A 19728-nucleotide genomic window follows, 5' to 3' on the forward strand; every position below is an offset into this window, starting at 1 on the left:
ATATTTACTACACAGCACTGTAACTTATTTTCCTGCTCTTTCAAGGGAGCTTATTGAGGATAAGACTGTTTTACTTGTCCCTCTATTCTCAACACCTAGTCCTGGTTCTGGCACATACAGGCATTCAACTGATGTGTCTGAATGAATAAACGCAGCACATTATTTCAGAACAGAAATGAAAGCATTTGCAAACTAGAGCAGGATATAAGAGACATATAGTCAATTCTAAAATGGCAGGAAAGCAAGAGTGAAGAGGAAGCAAACCAACCAGAAACAGGGGTAGGACACAAAATCAAAGCTGTGTAAAAGGAAGAGCAGAGCCGAGGCTGTGGGCTTAGAATTTTGTTTAGAGAGGTGAGACTTGGTTGAGGTAGGAATCTACCACGCATCCTATTACCTGAGAGGAAATGTTAGTCTGCCCATATATATGCATTCTATCTGTGAGTAGAACCTTTTAGTGTATGGAGAAAAATTGGGATGTAGACCCGTAGCCTGGTGTAACCTTGGAAGGAGAAACTGCCTGATTTTTATCTTTCTGTAAATAGAGCAGTGCCAGCCAAAAAAAACTGAGTAACAAATTCTGATAAGACGATAAAGAAATTAAGTGTCAGGTAGATACTACCCTTGACCCTCTTAATAGAGGGGAAAAATCTAGTAACAGGGACCACAGGATATCACGAATAGCACGATTATAAGTTTAGCAAGTGTACTGAATGACTACGTATATTTCATTTTTTTCTAAGCACCTGACATAGTTCCTGATACTTAGGTACTCAAGAAACATTTGTAGACAGGTTGAATGAAATAAACATCAGACCTAAGGTCCTTCTTAGGTTCCTTTGTTTATGAACTGGCACCAGTTACCACACTTAAAAGTAAATGCATGGACTTCATTGTTTTATCAGGAAGAGAAAATAAATGAACTCAACAATTTTATCAATAATTTATGGGGGAAAATCCTCAGAAGACAGAATAAATTAATAATGATAAAAAGTCATGAATGACATAAAACTATAAAATCAGGGAGAATAATTATGTTTCAGCTTTGTTTTGAAGAAAAACTCAGTATGTAAAACAAACAGTAAAAATAGAAATGGTAAAATATATTGCAAACAGGAGCAAATTCAAAAGTTTCATTTTAATAGACAGAATGCTAGTACTTTAAAATACCTAAATGAGACAACTGTGTAGCAAAAACACAAAACAAAACTGAATCAGAAAGAAAATTAGGGAAGAAATGAAAATGTTATTATAGAATTACATGATACAAAATATTCTAGGCCCAGATGATTTTTCTGTTGGAATATTTCAAAATTTAAAGGCTAGATCATTTTATGACATCCTGGAATAAAATAATATGGAAAGCTTCTAAACCTTTGTTACAAAGTAAATATAACCATAATAACAAAAGCTGATAAATATAGTATAAGAAGAGAAACCACAGAGCAATCTCATTTACAAAGATGGATGCAAAAATCCTAAATAAAATGATAATGCATAGAATTCATTTGTATATTTAACAGATTACTCCACTATGAACAAATTAAGGCTCAATGTTAATAAACAGAAAGTTTCAGTATTAGCAAACTTGTAATTTTAATTTGTTAAACAAGAAAAATCATTTGCTCTCAGATAGAAAATTACTTAAAACAGTAAATGTATATTGCCAATAAAAACGCAGTAGAAAACTATAAAGAGAAATTTTCTAAACACAGTAAACAGCATCGAATCAAGCAAACAGCAAAATTATACCTATCCCTGTTGAAATGGAGATTAAAACAGAACTTCTTATTTTTATTATCATTTAACCTTTGTTTGGGAAGTTATTAATGCTATAAGGCTTAACACAAATAAGATCAAAGGAAGAGCCACTATTATTATTCTAGATATGATTACATATTTAGAAAATCTCCTGAAATGACTAATTCCTGGAATTAAGGGAAATTGACTATTAAAAAAATAAATACCATTCATAATTAAAAATACCTAAGGAAAAAACTAAATATCATATATATACATCCTTTCCAAATTGATTGATCATTCCAGCTGTATTTTGGGGAATTACCCCCTCATTCCCAAGTTCATTTGGAAAAATAAAGAGACAAAATTGGCAAAGAAACTACTGAAGAAACAAAGACAAGCCAACTTTATCATATATGACAATATTTTAAATATAAAGCAGAATTTTGGGGGTTTTTTGGTCCTGCTACTTTGGCTTCTGAGATCTTAGTTCTTCCACCAGGGATTGAACCCTGGGGCCCTGGCAGTGAGAGCTCCAAGTCTTAACCACCGGATTGCCAAGGAATTCCCTAAAGCAAGATATCTTATCCTTGGTACTGCTGACCTTTTAAACTGGTTATTTCTTTGTTGTGGAGGACTGTCCTGTGCACTGAAGAATGTTAGCAATATTCCTGTCTATATTGAAAAATTAAAAAAAAATGTCTCTAGACACTGCTAAATGTTCCTTGGAGGGCAAAAACTGCCCTGGATGAGAATCATGGATTATAAAGTGCCAGTCATTAAGACTGGGGCACAAGGATAAGAAGTTAATGGGACGGACCTAGAGATTATTGTACTAAGTGAAAGTAGTTGGACAGAGAATGACAGGTATCATATGATATCATTCATATGTGGAACCTAATTTTAAAAAAGATACAAATGAACTTATTGACAAAACAGAAACAGACATACAGATATTGAAAACAAACTTAAGGGTTATCAAAGGGGAAATGCTGGAGGGAGGGATAAATCAGGAGCTTGGGATGAACATGTACTCATTACTATATATGATAGATAAGCAACAAGGACCTACTGTAGAGCACAGGGAACTCTACTTAACCTTCTGTGATAACCTATATGAGAAAAGGATCTAGAAAAGGATGATATGTGTATGTATATAACTGAATCACTTTGCTGTATACCTGAAACTAACATGACACTGTAAATCAACTCTACTTCAATAAAATTAAAATAATATAAAAAGAATTTAATGGGGAATATTTTTTTTTAAAGAAGGGGGTACAATATGTAAATGGGAATAAAGAAAACTTATTCAATAAACTAGGGTCAACAAATAAAGAATTGGTGGAGAAATAAATTTGAGTATTTCATGATATCTAAAAGAGATTTCAACTTGATTAAACAGTTAAATATAATTTTATAGGTCAAGTCATAAAGCCAGGAGAAAATATGACTGAATATTAAATTTCTAAACTGGAAGAACTTCCTAAGGTTAGAAACAATAGAAATCATAATGGGGAAAATGAACAGATTATAGAATTTAAAAAATACTGTATTTCAAAGAATAAAAACTAAAAGGCAGATTGGTAAAAATATCTAGCTCAAGAAATATCCAGCTAGATATAAATTATCTAGCTAGATTGGCTTTACAGCTCGAGAAAATATTCTCAAATCCAAAAAATAGGCAAAAATATGAAGATATTCATTATAACATTATTTAGGAAAGCAAAAAAGATAGACACAACACACGCGGACGCGTCAGGTCATAGGGTAATGGTTAAATAAACTGTCATAACAACTTTAAAAAACGTCATGTAGCCATGAGAAATGGTAATTATGAAGACTAAAAAAACACCATACATTTGGGACATGGTAAGTGAAAAAAGAAAACCCTGTGTACATGTCACACAATTACAACTATATACAATATGTATAGGACAAAGATTAAAAGCAAATACAAAAATGGTTATTAGAAAGCCTGAACAAAGATGTTAACTGAAAAAATACCAGGACATAACAATGTTACATGCAGTATAACTTAAAACTATATAGAAAATATACAAATAGAGATAAGGGAAAGGCTAGAAGAAAATATACCATATACTAAAAAGATTAAACACCACATATGTAATTGAGGTCATAATTTTTGTAAGTATTTAGAGGAAGAATCACCAGAGCATACATCCTAGCACAGAAAAGAAACCAGTGTGAAAGAGATACTGCTGCTGCTAAGTCACTTCAGTCGTGTCCGACTCTTGTGCGACCCCATAGACGGCAGCCCACCAGGCTCCCCCGTCCCTGGGATTCTCCAGGCAAGAACACTGGAGTGGGTTGCCATTTCCTTCTCCAATGCATGAAAGTGAAAACTGAAAGTGAAGTCGCTCAGTCGTGTCTGACTCTTGGCGACCCCATGGACTGCACCCTACCAGGCTCCTCCGTCCATGGGATTTTCCAGGCAAGAGTACTGGAGTGGGGTGCCACTGCCTTCTCTGGAAAGAGATACTAAAGATATAAAATACAGGAAATAAATGATGGAATAAGAGAGAGAAACCTATCAGAAGGGAGAAGATTTAGATGGTTGGTAGGTTTCAGTCTTAACAGAAAGAAAAGGCACTACTTTCTTTCCTCTTGTGCAGAAGAGAGGGAAAAAGAGTAGGTAAAATTTTGATGTGTAGAAAGAACGTGTGGGCCCTAAGGCACATTATTTTTAGCCATGTGAAAAAAACTGTATATAAGAAGCATGGTTATAAATATGGGTAAATATGGTCATGCCTCTTCTGCAGAGTGTCTGGTTTATTAAAAGTCAATAAAAAAGACTTCTATGAATATTAAAACCGAAGTAAGCATTATACAATACTGAATGGCTGCCCATTATGGAAATAAAAAGTAGAATGTACATATTAAGCTTGATCTTAAAGTCCTCACAGAGAAAAATTCTAAGGGGATTCAGGTGCTAAATATTTGTTAAGTATTTTCAGCTGGTATATTAGACATGTGTATACTCAGTCACTTAATGAAAAACTGTCTTAGAAACATGATAAAAATTTAAGAAGAAATGCTCACCAAAGAAAGGCACACATGGTGGATTAATAGACCTGAGTTTTGCCAAATATTTCTTATAGTGATCTTCACTTAGTTCATGAGCTTCTTCTAAAATTTTCTTTTGGCGACTTGGTATTTGCTACAAGAAAAAAAAATATTTAGGGAATATAAATTTAGAAAAGGAATCACAGATTTTGCCCCAAAATGCCAGGCTTACAGTAAAAAAGCCCAAACATAACAGTATCAGTTTGACTCTAAGAATGATAACACTGCTTCAAGAAGACTGTCTTCATAGACTCTAGTACAATCTTAAAGAAGTGTGTGTATGTAAGAAAAATCTAGTTTATCTTGCCATTCCTCAATTATCTGAGCATTTTATTATACATTATATTACAAATCAGATGCTGAAATCTTTTTCTAACTTAGGCTAGGACCTGTGAATGTATTTTAATGAGGTTGCCTAATTTAAAAAGAGCACACCAATTCAATAAAAATTTAGATAATTACATCATTTTGGCTGTTACTGAAAAGATAGATGTGTCTCTAAAGATCATAATTGTTAAAATCCTGATCCTTAGAATGGGGAATGGAAGTTCATTTAAAAAAACACCTTTGCAAACCTACCTCAAACGTGTGGTCTAGTCTGTAAACAGGGGATGAGTTCATAGCACTGACAACCTCAAGAACACCATTGAAGTTGTTGAGCTCTTGGAACACTTGTAGAATCTCAATTATTCGACTCACCACAGCTACTCTTTCTTCTAAGTTTTCAGTTTCTACAATACATCTGGGAATCAAAGACAAAAAGTGAATTAAAATGTTTGTAGTTTTCCCAACAAAGGTATGATTTAAAGAATTTACCAAATAAAATGGAGTGGAGGGTAGCTATAGTATAACAATAGAGAGTATGTATGCAGGGTGGCAGGTAAATAGTAGGTGAATAGAAGGAAATGCTTTCAGTCAGGCATGCTGCTCTTCTTGTTTTCCAGGCCAAATCAGTCAATCATTTTTCCTACTGTATTTGGTGAGTTTGCTCTCAGCACTGGAGTTCTCCTAGGTGGCTCAGCAGGTAAAGAATCTGCCTCCCAACACAGGAGATGTGGGAGACGCGGGTTCAATCCCTGAACGGGGAAGATCCCCTGGAGTAGGAAATGGCAACTCACTACAGTATTCTTGCTAGGCAAATTCCATGGACAGAGGAGCCTGGTGGGCTACAGTCCACGGGGTCGCAAAGAGTCAGACAGGAGTGAGTACGAGCACAATGTCTATCATTTTGTTGAATGGATGCTGGTCTTCAGGATGTGGGTGTGTTCTAGGGAAATTTATTCTCAAATTTTGTAATTCTCTGACTCTTATTCTTCATCTAATCGTAAGATTTTAGTGATCAATGCTCAATTTTTTTGATATGTAGGAATAATTAGCTACATTTCTAAGAACAGCTCTTGAGATAAGCACTATAATGTTAAAAAGTGACTTTTACAATTAAGCATAAAATTTTAAAAATCAGAAAGAATAAAGAAGTCAATGAAAACAAAAGCTCTTTATATTTAAAAGCCAAGAATCCTTGGAAAGTATATATATCCAAGTAAAAAGAAGCTATGCTCAAAAAAAGAATTCCTCAGTGAGCATTTATTCTCTATTTCTAACATCTGAGAGAATTTTTAATCTACTACTCACTTATCGGTAAAGAAAATAATATTTTAAACTTGGTTTTCAATGGCTGTTCTGTCCTGTCTGACTTTTTGCACCCCTATATATTACAGCCTGCTGGGCTCCTCTGTCCATGGAGTTGTCCAGGCAAGAATACTGGAGTGAGTAGCCATTCCCCTCTCCAGAGGTTTTCAATAATGTAATATTAAACAAATCAATCTAAGAAAAAATAAAATACACATATGGAAAAATAAATATAAACCAATATTAAATATTAACAAAAATGTAAAGTTGCAGATTACACTATTCTCTGATGAGGCTGATCTAACACAATGAAAACAAAACACTGCAAAATTATCAAAATAAACTTGCCTTATTATCAAATTAAATATGTTTATGCATTAAAACATTAGCCAGATGTCTATAAATATATCATCTATTGGTTAACTATTTTTCTGGACATTTTAAAAGGCATGATACCAGTATAATATATTTACATCTTTTAAAAAACGATTTGAGTCGCTATTAACTAGGTATACAAAATGAGGCCACCTGGGGAGCTTTTGTAAAAACCAGGTAGGTCTGGGGTGGTTTCTCGAGACGTGATTTCAATTCTAATGCACATCTATGGCCAAAAACCACTGTGGCAAGTGAACAAGAACCTCTTCCACTGAAAAGGCAGAAACTGGACCCCTTATACAATGTTAACGGTGAGAATGCAGAATGATGTAGTCGCTATAGAAAACAGTATGGCAGATCCTCAACAACAACAACAAATATTCGAAAATAGGACTTTCCCGTGATCAGCAATCCTGCTTCTAGGTATTTATCCAAAACTACTGCAATCAGTATCTCAAAGAGATATTAGCACTCCCATGTTCATTCCAACACTGTTCGCAGTAGCCAAATACGGAAACAACCTAAATGTCCATCTACAAATGAAAGAATAAAGAAAACAAGAAATAGATGTACAATGGAGTATTATTCAGTCTTAAAAAGGAAATAAAAAAATGAACACTGAGGACATTATGCTACGTGAAATAAGCGAGTGGTAGAAGGACAACTATTGCATGATTCTACGTATGTGAGGTATCTAAAAAAAAAACAACTTATAGAATCAAAGAATAAAATGATGGTTCCCAGGGGAACCAGGAAAATGGTGAGTTGCTTATCAATGTATAAATTTTCATGCTGATTAGCACTTATTTACACAAGATAAAGAAGTTCTACAGATATGCTGTACAACATTATGCCTACAGATAACAATATTGTATTTATACATTGAAAAAAATCTTACCACAATTAAAAAAACAAAAGAGAAAAGAAAAAGAAATGGCTGCCTTCTCAGCAATCTATTAAAAATAGGACAGAGATGGAAACTGTCTGTAGGTCTTATGAGTTATGTTTCCTCTTTACAGACATAACTTAACTATTATGATGGAAAAGAGCCTTTGCAATTGAAGTATAGTTATTTGAGTTGATAAAGAAGAAATCAGGAAGCAACACTTAGAGGGCAAACTCCAAAGTTTTACTTTTTAGAGGCTAAGAAGTAAAATAAATAAATAAAAGGAAGTCAGAACTTTCAGAGGAGTTATTTCTCTTTAGGAATTGCTTTCTGGTCTTTACCCACACTATAGCTCCAGTCATTCCCTATGTCACTGGTCTCTTGTTCTGATAATGCCAATATGATCTGTGCAAATTTCACATCACCCTTATAAAACATGGGTCAAGATCATAAAAAATATGGCCAGTACATAAAACTCTTATTTCCAGTTCCAATTAAAAAACTGTATTGAGATTCTGGACTTCTGACATGACAAGAAGTTATGCTTCCTTACTCCTCAGGGACACTGGTGAAAATTATATAAGTTTTAGCAGTCTCTAGAAATGGCCCTAAAAGTAAACAGCAAGTAAAGAAACATCTATTCAGGAAATTTACAATTCAGTAAGAGAGGCAAGAGTCTGCTTCCTCAGAGAACCTTGCAGAGGTGGGGGGTGGGGGGACACAATTAGACAGCCAAAACCAGGGGCCCCATCTCCTTTGACATCTAAAATGTCAAGACTCAATGGGGGAGAAAAAAACAGGGAATGGTAAACTGCCTGTAAGACAGATCTGATAAGTCAGATTAAACAACAACAACAAAAAAGATTTCAAAGGAGTCATTCTGAATTTATTCACAGAACTAAAGGGGAGTATGATTTAAAAAGCAAAGTGGTGGGGGGTGCTGATGACAGTGTGCATCAATAGGAGTGTCCTAAAAAACACAGGAATTGCAGAAGAAACCAAATGGAAACTCTGGATTTGAAAAATATGATAATTAAAATAAAAATTTTACTAGAGCGACTCAATAGTCAGTTTGAACTGGCAGAAGAAATAAACAGTTAAACTTATAGAGGTATTGTTTTTCAAAAATGAAGACAAAGTAAAGATTTTTCAATATAAACAAGAACTAAGAGAATTGTTGCTAACAGACCCACCATATAAGAAGTGCTAACTTAGGTTCTTCAAGCTAAAGGCAAGTAACCCCAGACAGCAGTGTGAATCCACACAAACAACACTGCTAAAGGTAATTAGTTAATTATAAAAAACGCTGTAAATGCCTATTTTTTCCTCAATGTTTTTTAAAACTGATTTTAAAAAACAACTGGATAAAATAATATGTATGTAATGTATTGTTGGGTCTATAACGCATAGAAATGTAACGTACGTGAAATACATTGCCAATAAGAGAGCAAAGCTGGGAAGGGCTAAGAAAATAATACCAATGCACTGCTAGATCTACATCGTTAATTATATGTAGTACATGTTACAATACCACAAAAGGGGGGTAGTGAAGAGAGCTATAGAGGAGTAACATTTTTATATATCACTGGAATTCGGGTATAATCTGAAACTAATTCTGTTATGATGCATGTGGCAAACCTAAAAGGCAATCATTAACAACAACAAAAACACTTAAAATGCTGTTTTAGAAAAATATTCACCAACTGTCAAAGAAAGGCAGAACAGAGGAACAACAACAAACACATGAGACACGGAAATAAAACTGCAGTGAAATTTATAACATCACTGACTGTTACAAAAGTAAGAAGATCGGTAAGACTTACTTCTCAAACCACAGAGTGAGATTAGTGGTGTGCCGGATCATTTTCAGAAGATTAGGAGAATTAATTTCTTTGTCTTCTTTTGTCCACACACTTCCAACTAATTCTGATGGCTGTACAGCTCTAAAATCATCAAGACATAATTCTGCATGATACTTTTCCCTCTAGTATACTGTTTTATCAAGTGAGATAAAAGGTTTACGAAAACAAGGTAAAACAAAAGCATTATAATTCTGCATTTTTTCCATTGATTTAAAAAAATTTTGTATGCATGTACCTGTGTACTCTTTTTATTGCTTTAGAGCAGTATTTTGCTTTGGGCATGGGTGGGGTTTCTTCACAGTGTCTTTCCCAGCACTTATAAATATTATCTAACAAATGAGGGTAAGAAAGTAGTTTGGGATAATTCTTTTAAATAATGATATAATAATTGAGGGTATAGTAATTGCTGCAATTCATAAATCTCCCCAAGGAAGGGAAAAAACTCTCTTAGGAGGAGTCTTGGGAAAGAAAAACAAAAGGTTCTAACACTGATTTTGGGAATAGTGATGATCTTTGGTGGGAAACCTATACATTTAGTTTCCTTTTCCATTTAGTTATTAAAAAAATAAACAGCTTGAAATCAAAAAAGTCTAAATTTAAAACTAGAAACAGGCATGTTTTTTGAGATTAGCAGCTATGCTGCTGCTGCTAAGTCGCTTCAGTCATGTCTGACTCTGTGCGACCCCATAGATGGCAGCCTACGAGGCTCCCCCGTCCCTGGGATTCTCCAGGCAAGAACACTGGAGTGGGTTGCCATTTCCTTCTCCAGTGCATGAAAGTGAAAAGTGAAAGTGAAGTCGCTGAGTCATGTCCGACTCTTAGCGACCTCATGGACTGCAGCCTACCAGGCTTCTCTGTCCATGGGATTTTCCAGGCAAGAGTACTGGAGTGGGGTGCCATTGCCTTCTCCGTTAGCAGCTATATCAATGTATAAAAACTAAAAAAGGTTAAATGGCTATGACTTAAGTTCATAATGACAATGGTGCTATCTCACTCACTGAGCCCTTACTCTGTGTGGGGCAATGTGCTAAGTGCTATAAATATATGGACTATTCTAAACCTTGCACAACAGCTCTAGGAGTAGGTGCCATCATTAACTCCATTTACTCTTGAGGAAACTAAGCAGCAGAGGAGTAAGTCACACAAGATCAAAGTTGCCCGAGGATACGAAGTTAGCAAATGACTTTAGTAGATTCACTAACTAGGGGCGACTGCATAGAGAGAGAAGCTATAAACCCAGCTAGAGCAAAGGTGATCAAGGAGTAAAAGAAGAGGCGTCTTCTATACAGAAGGCCTTCTCACAAGACACTTGGTGTACTATCTCATTATGTCTTATAATAATCCTACACGCCAGAAATCAGATTTCATTTTGAAAGTTAACTCATTTGAAATGATTTTTCAGCTTGAACATCAAATTACATACCGATATAGATCTGATTCAAGTAAAGTGAGTTGTCGAGCAATTTCTATTGGGTGTAAGGTGAGCAGGTCAAAAGTCTCGATGTGCCCAGGTCTGCTTATATGCCACTCAACCGTAGGAGGTGAACTCTGAAATGTAATATTATGACCTGGTCCATTGTCTCTGGCAATTTTTTTCCTTTGGATTATTTTAGTGATGGATTCAACCCATTTTTTCATTGCTTTACCTGAAATAACATTATATGAAAAGTAACATTTAAGTATTTTACTCAATATTTTATTTAAAAAAGTTTAAAATCATATAAATGATACCTGAATATATCTTTGTTATAAAAAGTTCAAACAACCAAAATTTAAAAATGAAGTTCCCCTTCACCATTTCCCTGTTTCCTATCCTAGTCTCATTTTTCTTCATGTGGCTAACCATTTATTAATAGTTTGGTATATATTCTTCCACATCCTTTTTAAATAAAATGATAAAGTAATTTATTTGCAGAAAATTTTCACTTCTATTGTTCTAAACTTTAGCTGAAAATATTATTTTATAATCCTCTCCAAAAAAGATATCTTACACAAATAAGATTTATAATGATAGGATCATACAACATTAGCTGTTAACCTAACAAACTGCATTTTATAAACCAAACAGCGCCATAGGACTGATTCCTTCCTTTTGTGTGTTTTTCATGTGGCTTTGTTTTGCACTAGGCATGAAAGTACTATTATTTAATCCCTTATTTTTCGATTCTCATTTAAAGTGTACAGTGGAAATAGAAACAAGTTTGTCGAGGACATTTTTAGAAATAAAAGGGGAACTGGAGATCATCAATCTTAGCTTGTCGTGTTACTGAAGTCTAAAGAATCAAAATTATTTCACCCATTTATCTAACAAATGGCAAGAGTTCAGAAGAGAACTCTTGTTTCTCCGGTCTCAGTTCAATAAACGCTGCTGATTCTCTGTATGTTATGCACTATTTACCTAACTGTTTCCCAGTCAACCTCCATTGTGGTGTTACTACAACAGTTTCTAATTGTCCTCTGGTACACATACTTTCAGATGTGTAAAAACAGCATAAATTGAGACTCTTTCTATCCAAGTCCAAAATAATCAGTAAGTTGATTTACTAAACGAAAATTCACTGGATCAACAGGATCATTATTAAACAATTTGTAGGTCAAAAACATTTGATGAAAAAATTTAACTTTTCCAGTTGATTATGCTGGCATTATTATAAATACCTCTAAACTACAGTGAGTAGTGATGTTAGTTGATAGTCACCATACTTTTATTACATATAAAACTAAGGCACTTAAAAAAAAGAAAATACCTCTTACGGTTCCAATAAATTCCTCCATTCGCTGCAAAAGATCTGCATCTCTTTCAAAATCATAGAAGTGGTGCTCTACCCAGTGCCGACATACATTTAATACTCTGTGGTATTAACACAGAAGAAGAATTGAACTATATGGGAACTCAAACATAAACATTTATCACAATGAGAGGTATAAATGAAAACACAGTAACTCAACAAATTAAATACAGATGACCCTTGAATAACAGGGTTTGAACTGCACGGCTCCAGGTGTAATTTTTTTTCCCCCACTAAATCTATACCACAGTGTAGTACCCTAGGCAGGTGGTTCAATCTGTGGATGTAGAACCAAGGATTCAGAGGGCTGACTGTAAACTGGATTTTCCACCCTGCTGACGGTCAGTGTCCCTAACCCCCATGGTGTTCCAGGGTCAACTTTAATCTTGTAAGTGGCTTATCACCTTCAAAATTCTATTTTAATTAACACTTACACAGTAATTTCTGATAACTTCTCTTTACTTCACTCATTTTACATGTTACTTCCTCCTTGCTTGGGAAAGATCTTATTTACTTTAATTCTGAAACAAAAGTTCAACGAAGACTTATTTACTTATTTATTTTAATGCTTACCGCAGCTGCACAGGCTGTATATATTCTTTTCTAAATCTCTTTAGTTCTGCACTCAAGGGTTGATCCCCATTCTCTATAGCGATGCGATCAGCTTCTGTTGGCTCAGGCTCTGGAATTTCAAACCTAACATAAAATAGAACAAACTAATGAAAAGATCAATTATATCAAATTATGCCAACAGAAAACTATAAATCTTTTCACTAGTCAGCACAATTAAGAAAGCACTGTAAAAATTACTAAGGATATACACAACAGTGAAAACAAATGAGGTATCTATAATGTAAAGACTAATTTTTTAAAAAGAAATGAATACTTGCTAAGATAAATAAAACTAGAAATGTAATAAGGAATAAAGAATATATGCAATGTCTAAAAAATAGGTATGATTATAAAGGTAAGGGAATGATATTAATTTTGGGCTTGTGTAATTACTCTAAATAAGCTAACATAAACTTTTTTAATGGTAAGTTTTGAAAAGTTGAGTGCCCTTTGGTTAGAAACACTTGTCTTGATTATAGTACTTGTTCACTCCATTCTCTTCAACATGTGGTATATTAAAAAAATTCTATTTAGAACATTTAGATCATTAAAAATTCAATTTCCAGAGCCTAAATTCTACATTTTTATAGTTCTTTAACCTGGTTAATTCTATAAATTTGAAATTTCACATACTGAGTTTCCATGTAAAAAATATTTTTATATTTAAATAATCAAAGCTAACATAGTAATATAAAACAAATGGTCTTCCAAGATATTTTCTTCTTAAAGTATTCTTGAACTAAAATGTAAAGCTCATTCAAAATATTTCTAAATCTTAGCTCAATCTCATTAAAAAAAGAACAAAGAACTTAAACATTTTAAAATGACAGACCTTTCTATTATAAGACTCAGTAGTTCTTGAGGTTTACAAAAGGATCTATATGTTGTAAGAAATGTCCGAACAAAATTGGGATCTATGAAGAAAAAGGAAAAATATCTTATTAAAACCTTTTATGAAGAATGATTAAAATTATTATTTACATTTCCAAAAGAGATTAAATAGTCAGCTCTTAAAGTCCCAAAGTGTTTTGACCACACAGGGTGCTTTGGACTTTGTAATCAATTGCTAGCTTTAGTTTCTTCCTAAATTAGTGGAAAAATCATTGACACTAAAATTTTACATCAACTTGTTTCTTGACCTCTGCACACTCTGACTAGCTGATATTAAAACTCATTATTGACCACAGGAATGCAAAGGGAAGAAAGGCAAAGCACAGAAGCAAGTTTCTACATGCTACCTGGATCTCAGAGCATCATCAGGTGGTTTCTCTCTTTCAAAAACACAGAGGCCACAGCAATAACCCATTACTTTTCCCTGCCATCCAGACTAATTTATCTAGGATTAGTTATCTAGATTTCTTTAAATCATGTCAACAGAGCATTCAACTGGAGATTAGATCTTATAATGTCGTTGATTAAGTTAAATTCAGTTTCTAAATTGTTTTATTTCCTAGAGGTCTTAATTAAAACCGCTAAAAGATGCTTACAAATAAACACCTGTAAGTTATTAAAACTATTCAATGTATGACAATATGTTGATTTGGCTCTGTTTACAACTTTTAATTACTTGCACTGCAAATAGACACAATGAGGGGGCTTTCCTGGTGGCTAAAGGCTGGACAAGACTGAGTGAGCATACACACAGACACAATTAGAGTTTCACCATAAGAGCCCAAGTCTTCAACTGCTTCCACGAAAAGGACCTACTTTTCATTCATACGTCCATGAAAGCACCTGCTTTTCATTCATCGTAAAGCAGGAAGCTGACCGAGTGTGCCCTGCCTATCCTAGTCTCGGACAGTATTCTCCCAACCTGTGGAGAAAGGCTGCTGTCACCAGCACGAGAGACCTGGTGGCTGGGGGACAACTTCCCATAACGGGGAAAAAAAACCACTCACCAGTCATTGTAACTCAAATTTCACCAATGTCCACATTTAGGTGTTAAGAGTCTTTAAAAAGGAGGAGGGGAGAATTCAGTAACTTGCGTTTTTTATTGGGAGTATCCTTTTCCTATTTCACATCACTATGGAATGGTAAGCTCTAATTTAATGATAAATTTATTGAGAGTAGCAACTAAATTTATTTTTGTTAGGCTACATACTATGGGTTCTTTATAAGAAATACTATATCTTTTATTAGCATAGAATATAGCAAGAATCAGAATTTATTTGCGTGGAAAACCTCTATTTAGTCTGACTTTTGTCTGATTAAGAATCACCCTAAATTTAGCCTGAAAGTAAAATAACTATATTAATTTCCCACCTGCCAAAATAAAATTCATGGATTTATCATAAAAATCTATTTCCAATATACTGGTATATGTGGTCATCAAGATAATGACCCGATTTAAATATCAGACAACCCTGAATTTAAGATTATAATACTTTAAGTTAGAGAAAAATTTACATAATAAAATATATTCATTTTAAATCCCCTCTTCTCCTTTAGCTTCATACCTTCTGAGGCTAGAGTGGGTTACTGATAAAAGTAATTTAAACAGATACAATCCTTTAGTAATTTCCTCTCTGTTGGTATTTTATTGTTTGTCTTCAGTTACAGAGTTCCTCAAACGTTAAAGACTAATGTCTCAACCAGAAGAAAAGATTTTAAAACAGAAGGCTGTACAAGATTTTAAAACAGAGATTTATATCGGTTTCATCACAATCCTCCCTTCCAAGAATCTTCTTCCTGTTCTGCAAATCTATATGTAAGGTGAGGCTACTCAAAACATCATGTATTTAGGAAGCAAAGTAGTGGCCACTGTAGAGATACTGAGCCAGACCTTACTTAGTACAGAGTGCTCCAAATATCCCAGAGCTGTCAAAATTAAGGGTGACCTCTCCCTTTCAAAAAAACAAAAGTTTAGTCTAAAAGTCTAAAATCAATATCCAGGTCCATTTCTTCTCAAATTCCACCTAAGTCAGGCTAAAAATTTGTGGGATATCAAAGCTACTTTTAAGTTGAAAAACAAAAAAAGCAAGCTCTTAGTAAATTAAAGTACGTTTTAAGAAAGTTGGCTATTTTTAAAGGTAAACTATTTTAGAACAGCCTTTGCAGCTTATACCAAAGCTTCTGGCCATCTCAGTACTCTACTAACTAATGAAGATGCTGGGAAAGTCACGGTGTGTCCCACTGCCACATCAGTCAAAAGGGATCGCATCAATTCCTGATGTCTGTTACGTAATGAATTCAAAGAGCACTCACATCATTCATTCCATGTCGTTTCTGTGAAGTGAGCAGGGTTGCTGCTGTTTGTCCCTTTCTACATAGGAGAGAAGTAACTGAGAGTTTTAAAGTCACACAGTGGAGTGACAGAAATGGAATTGGAATCTGGATGGTGTGTTTTCTGATTTATTGCTTTTTTCTCCCATATCACATAACCTCCTTGGATTAAAGGATTTTGTTAAGGTTTCCAAAGCTGTGAGATCTAACTATAAAGAGTGAATACACGAGTTATATAGTCACTATAGAAATTTACATAAATTATTAATTCAGAATAAAGCTGTAAACCGCTAATCTTGCTTGGTTAAAGGCACTGAAGTCACTGAAAAATTAGCAGTCTAATTGTGATTCTGTAATTCTTGTTAAGCCTTCTTCCAGATTTTAGGAAGGAGCAGCTGTACCTTCCTGTACACTGTACTCAGAAGAGGAGTTTTTCGAGCTGGCGGTGAAATAAACACTCCCACAAGCATCACTGTTGTATTAACTTCTGAAGTGACTCAAGTTTAAGTTGTTTTTAGCCTGATTAGAAATTAGAGCAGACTTGCCAAAAGGAAAAACCAGCAGAAGCTAAAAACAAACCAAGAAAATCTGGCAAAACTTTAAATACTTTCAAAAAACATCTTAAAGGCTGCATATATTCCCAGGCTTGAATTAATTCTGGCTCTATTTTTAGTCAAAAGCCATAGAAAATTGCTAATGAATGAAAAACTTATATTAAGGAAGGACATAACATCTATACTTGAAATTTTAACACAAAATATCACATTCCAGATGCTGTTTTTATTTCTATTGATTTCCCTGTTTCAGTGATAGTAGCACATATAATGCTACACTAACCACTGGAGACCTTTATCTTAATGATGAGATGAAAGCCCAAGATAATTAGATACTTAAAAAACCCATCAATAAGGACAGGTTATGTAATTTTGTAGAAAAATAAAGTACCTACTTCACATTTATCAGACAATGATAGAAGCTAAGTTTTACACTGCCTCTGATGGTTGCAGAGCAACAGTTATCTCCCTGTATTACAAAGTGATGTTTCAGAGACAGATGGAAGGCAAAAGCATTAAAAATACAAAAGCCATGCTATGCTGATTCGGTTTTAACCGAATATTTGTAAGCACAAATATTTGTGGAGAAAATGAAAATCAACTATTTTGATATTCTCCTCTTTTTGTTTCTTGCTAGTGAATGTAATTCCATAAACTTCTTTCTCAAACATAAATCCTAGTGGATTTCAATATGAGCAATGGTAGAAATGTCTTCTGTGGTTTTTCTTCATTTTAGGTACCACTCTTTTCTACTTGACTCTCAAAGCCCTGTACTAAGATTTCTATCCTACTCTGCTTCCCTGCCCTCTGTCTACCCAACCTCTCTGTATGTACAAATTATCTTCCAAGTTTACCATCGTGTCCCTTGTCTAGGCCCAGGTTATTTCAAGTAAGATATCTCCTATTTTCTGCTGGTCTTTAGCTGCCTGTCTCCCTCACTCTAAAGCTATTCTTTCATAATATTTTATTGTATATTTCTTGAAAATCTTAGGAAATCAGAATATAATTACTATAACGTTCAGAATACGGCATATTACATTTGAGGTGAAAAAGTTAATCCTTTTTTTCAACACATTTTTATTGGCAAGGTCAATACATTTTTATTGGCAAGGTCAATACATTTATGAAATATTTGTTACATAGAGTTATTTATGTAAACACCCCTCCCCCAACCACCATAGTGAAACACTGTTAATCAGGATGTCTGTTCATGTGATAATTCTCCCTTTAATATAGCCATTTAAAATGCCACAAGAAACAATAAGCTCCTTAACAAGGATTTATAAACAATCACTCTTGAATTCCTTAAAAAAGGAAACAGACGCTATGCTGACGCACAAACACTTAAAAAAAAAAATCAGAGTTTAAAAATAGTACAGCACTGCCCTATAGATCAAAAATTGTTCAAAAGTTGTTTTTAAGAGCTAAAACACCCAAACGGAGCTATAGAGAACACAAACTTCAAATAAATCTAATGCAGTTTTTTTTGCAAAAATATAAGGGCCTAAAATAGCAGTAAATATTTTAAAGAAAAATATGAACTGGCTTAAGTTGTTTTTAATACCATTTTCTTTAAAACCGAAGTTCACCATGCATGGGAAACCCCTTTTCCCCACACTTTAAAATGAAAAGTTCTTTTTATATAATGTCAGATCTAATAAGAGACCCCCTACCTCAAAGTCATCTCATTTCTTTAAAAAAGATGATCAAAACCAGACACACCGTCTCCAAACATTTCTTTACACATGTTGTTTCAAAGTCTCAATAATGAATTTATACTAAATTATTTCCTGTAACTCTGGAATAGAACTGAAATTCCTACTTGCATCTCCTCCTTTTTATGCATATTGCTTTGTGTTTTCTTACTGTAAATAAAGGTCTCTTCATATCCTTGCCAGATCCAGAATGATACATCTAACAAGACAATGTCCCCCCACACCATTTCAGATGAATTCTGCAGTTCTGATGTAGTTAGCAAATTACTGTTATGCCCAGAAACACTGGATCTGCAGCACCATATATTAAATTCTACATAAGACTCTGTTGTAATCTTTTGAGCAACAATTAAGCACTTTCCAATTCACCTAAATTTACACAGCAAGTAACACCAACAGATTGGATTTTGTTAAAAACTAAAATTATAATGACCAACATCTAACTAAAAACTAAAATCTATGCATTAAAATGGAAGTTATCCATAGTTAGAATTTATTACCTATTTCAATAAGAAAAAACAGTACTCTGACTATATATTAGACCCATGTTTGCCCAGAAGTGAAGAGCCATTTATATTCCTGGTAATTCAAACCAAGCAAGCAATTCTATTTTTACTGTTCAATATACATAATAAAAATTATACTATAAAGATGAAAAAAAATTCACCTTGTATGAGTCAGTGTAACATGGCAGAAAATAAACTCTATTATTTAAAGAGTCAAGAAACCCGATTTCTCATACTCTTTCCTGCAATTAACTGATATGATTTCTGGCAAGTCACATAACCTTCAAGGCCTTGGGTTTGGGTCTATAAAGTGAACGACTGAGCATTTAAGATCTAAGCTCTGTTTTATAAATTACTGTAAACACTTGAGTGATCAAGTTGACTGAAGCCACAGTGAAGTCTGAATTAAGGAAGGTTAAACAAGTTTTCTGTTTTTTGATGACAATGTCTGACCAAGCTATAATCTAAAAAATGTCTGTAAGTAGTGCTTATTAGTTACTGGATTTTTCTCATGTATTACAGCCAATGTCTTTTATTACAATTCTATACAGCATAATAAAAATATGCAGTCTAACTTTTAGCTTTTGTTTTAGTGCAAGCCACAACTTACACTGTATGTTCTGATAAAAAATACGTATCAAACTACCGAACCAAAATTAAATAGAGCAGACCAACAGTTCTTAAAACAAATGGTTAATCCATTATCACTGTGTGAGGACTCAGAGTCCAATTAAGCTGGAAAAGGTCTTAA

The 19728-nt window shown here is 34.0% G+C and overlaps 1 protein-coding gene across 3 annotated transcripts in view; it reads right to left on the bottom strand.

Moving 5' to 3' along the window:
- Positions 1-19728, bottom strand: part of SOS1 (SOS Ras/Rac guanine nucleotide exchange factor 1) — a 131217-nt gene that overhangs the window by 19796 nt on the left and 91693 nt on the right. For all 3 annotated transcript variants that reach the window (XM_019970036.2, XM_019970034.2, XM_019970033.2), the window contains 7 exons: positions 13813-13894; positions 12942-13064; positions 12327-12430; positions 11003-11225; positions 9541-9660; positions 5407-5569; positions 4804-4921 (listed from right to left, as the gene is read on the bottom strand). In XM_019970036.2, the coding sequence (XP_019825595.2) occupies positions 4804-4921; positions 5407-5569; positions 9541-9660; positions 11003-11225; positions 12327-12430; positions 12942-13064; positions 13813-13894 (933 nt within the window). The remainder of the gene's footprint in view (positions 1-4803; positions 4922-5406; positions 5570-9540; positions 9661-11002; positions 11226-12326; positions 12431-12941; positions 13065-13812; positions 13895-19728) is intronic.

Source organism: Bos indicus, chromosome 11, assembly GCF_029378745.1.
Source record: "Bos indicus isolate NIAB-ARS_2022 breed Sahiwal x Tharparkar chromosome 11, NIAB-ARS_B.indTharparkar_mat_pri_1.0, whole genome shotgun sequence".
Taxonomy (NCBI): domain Eukaryota; kingdom Metazoa; phylum Chordata; class Mammalia; order Artiodactyla; family Bovidae; genus Bos; species Bos indicus.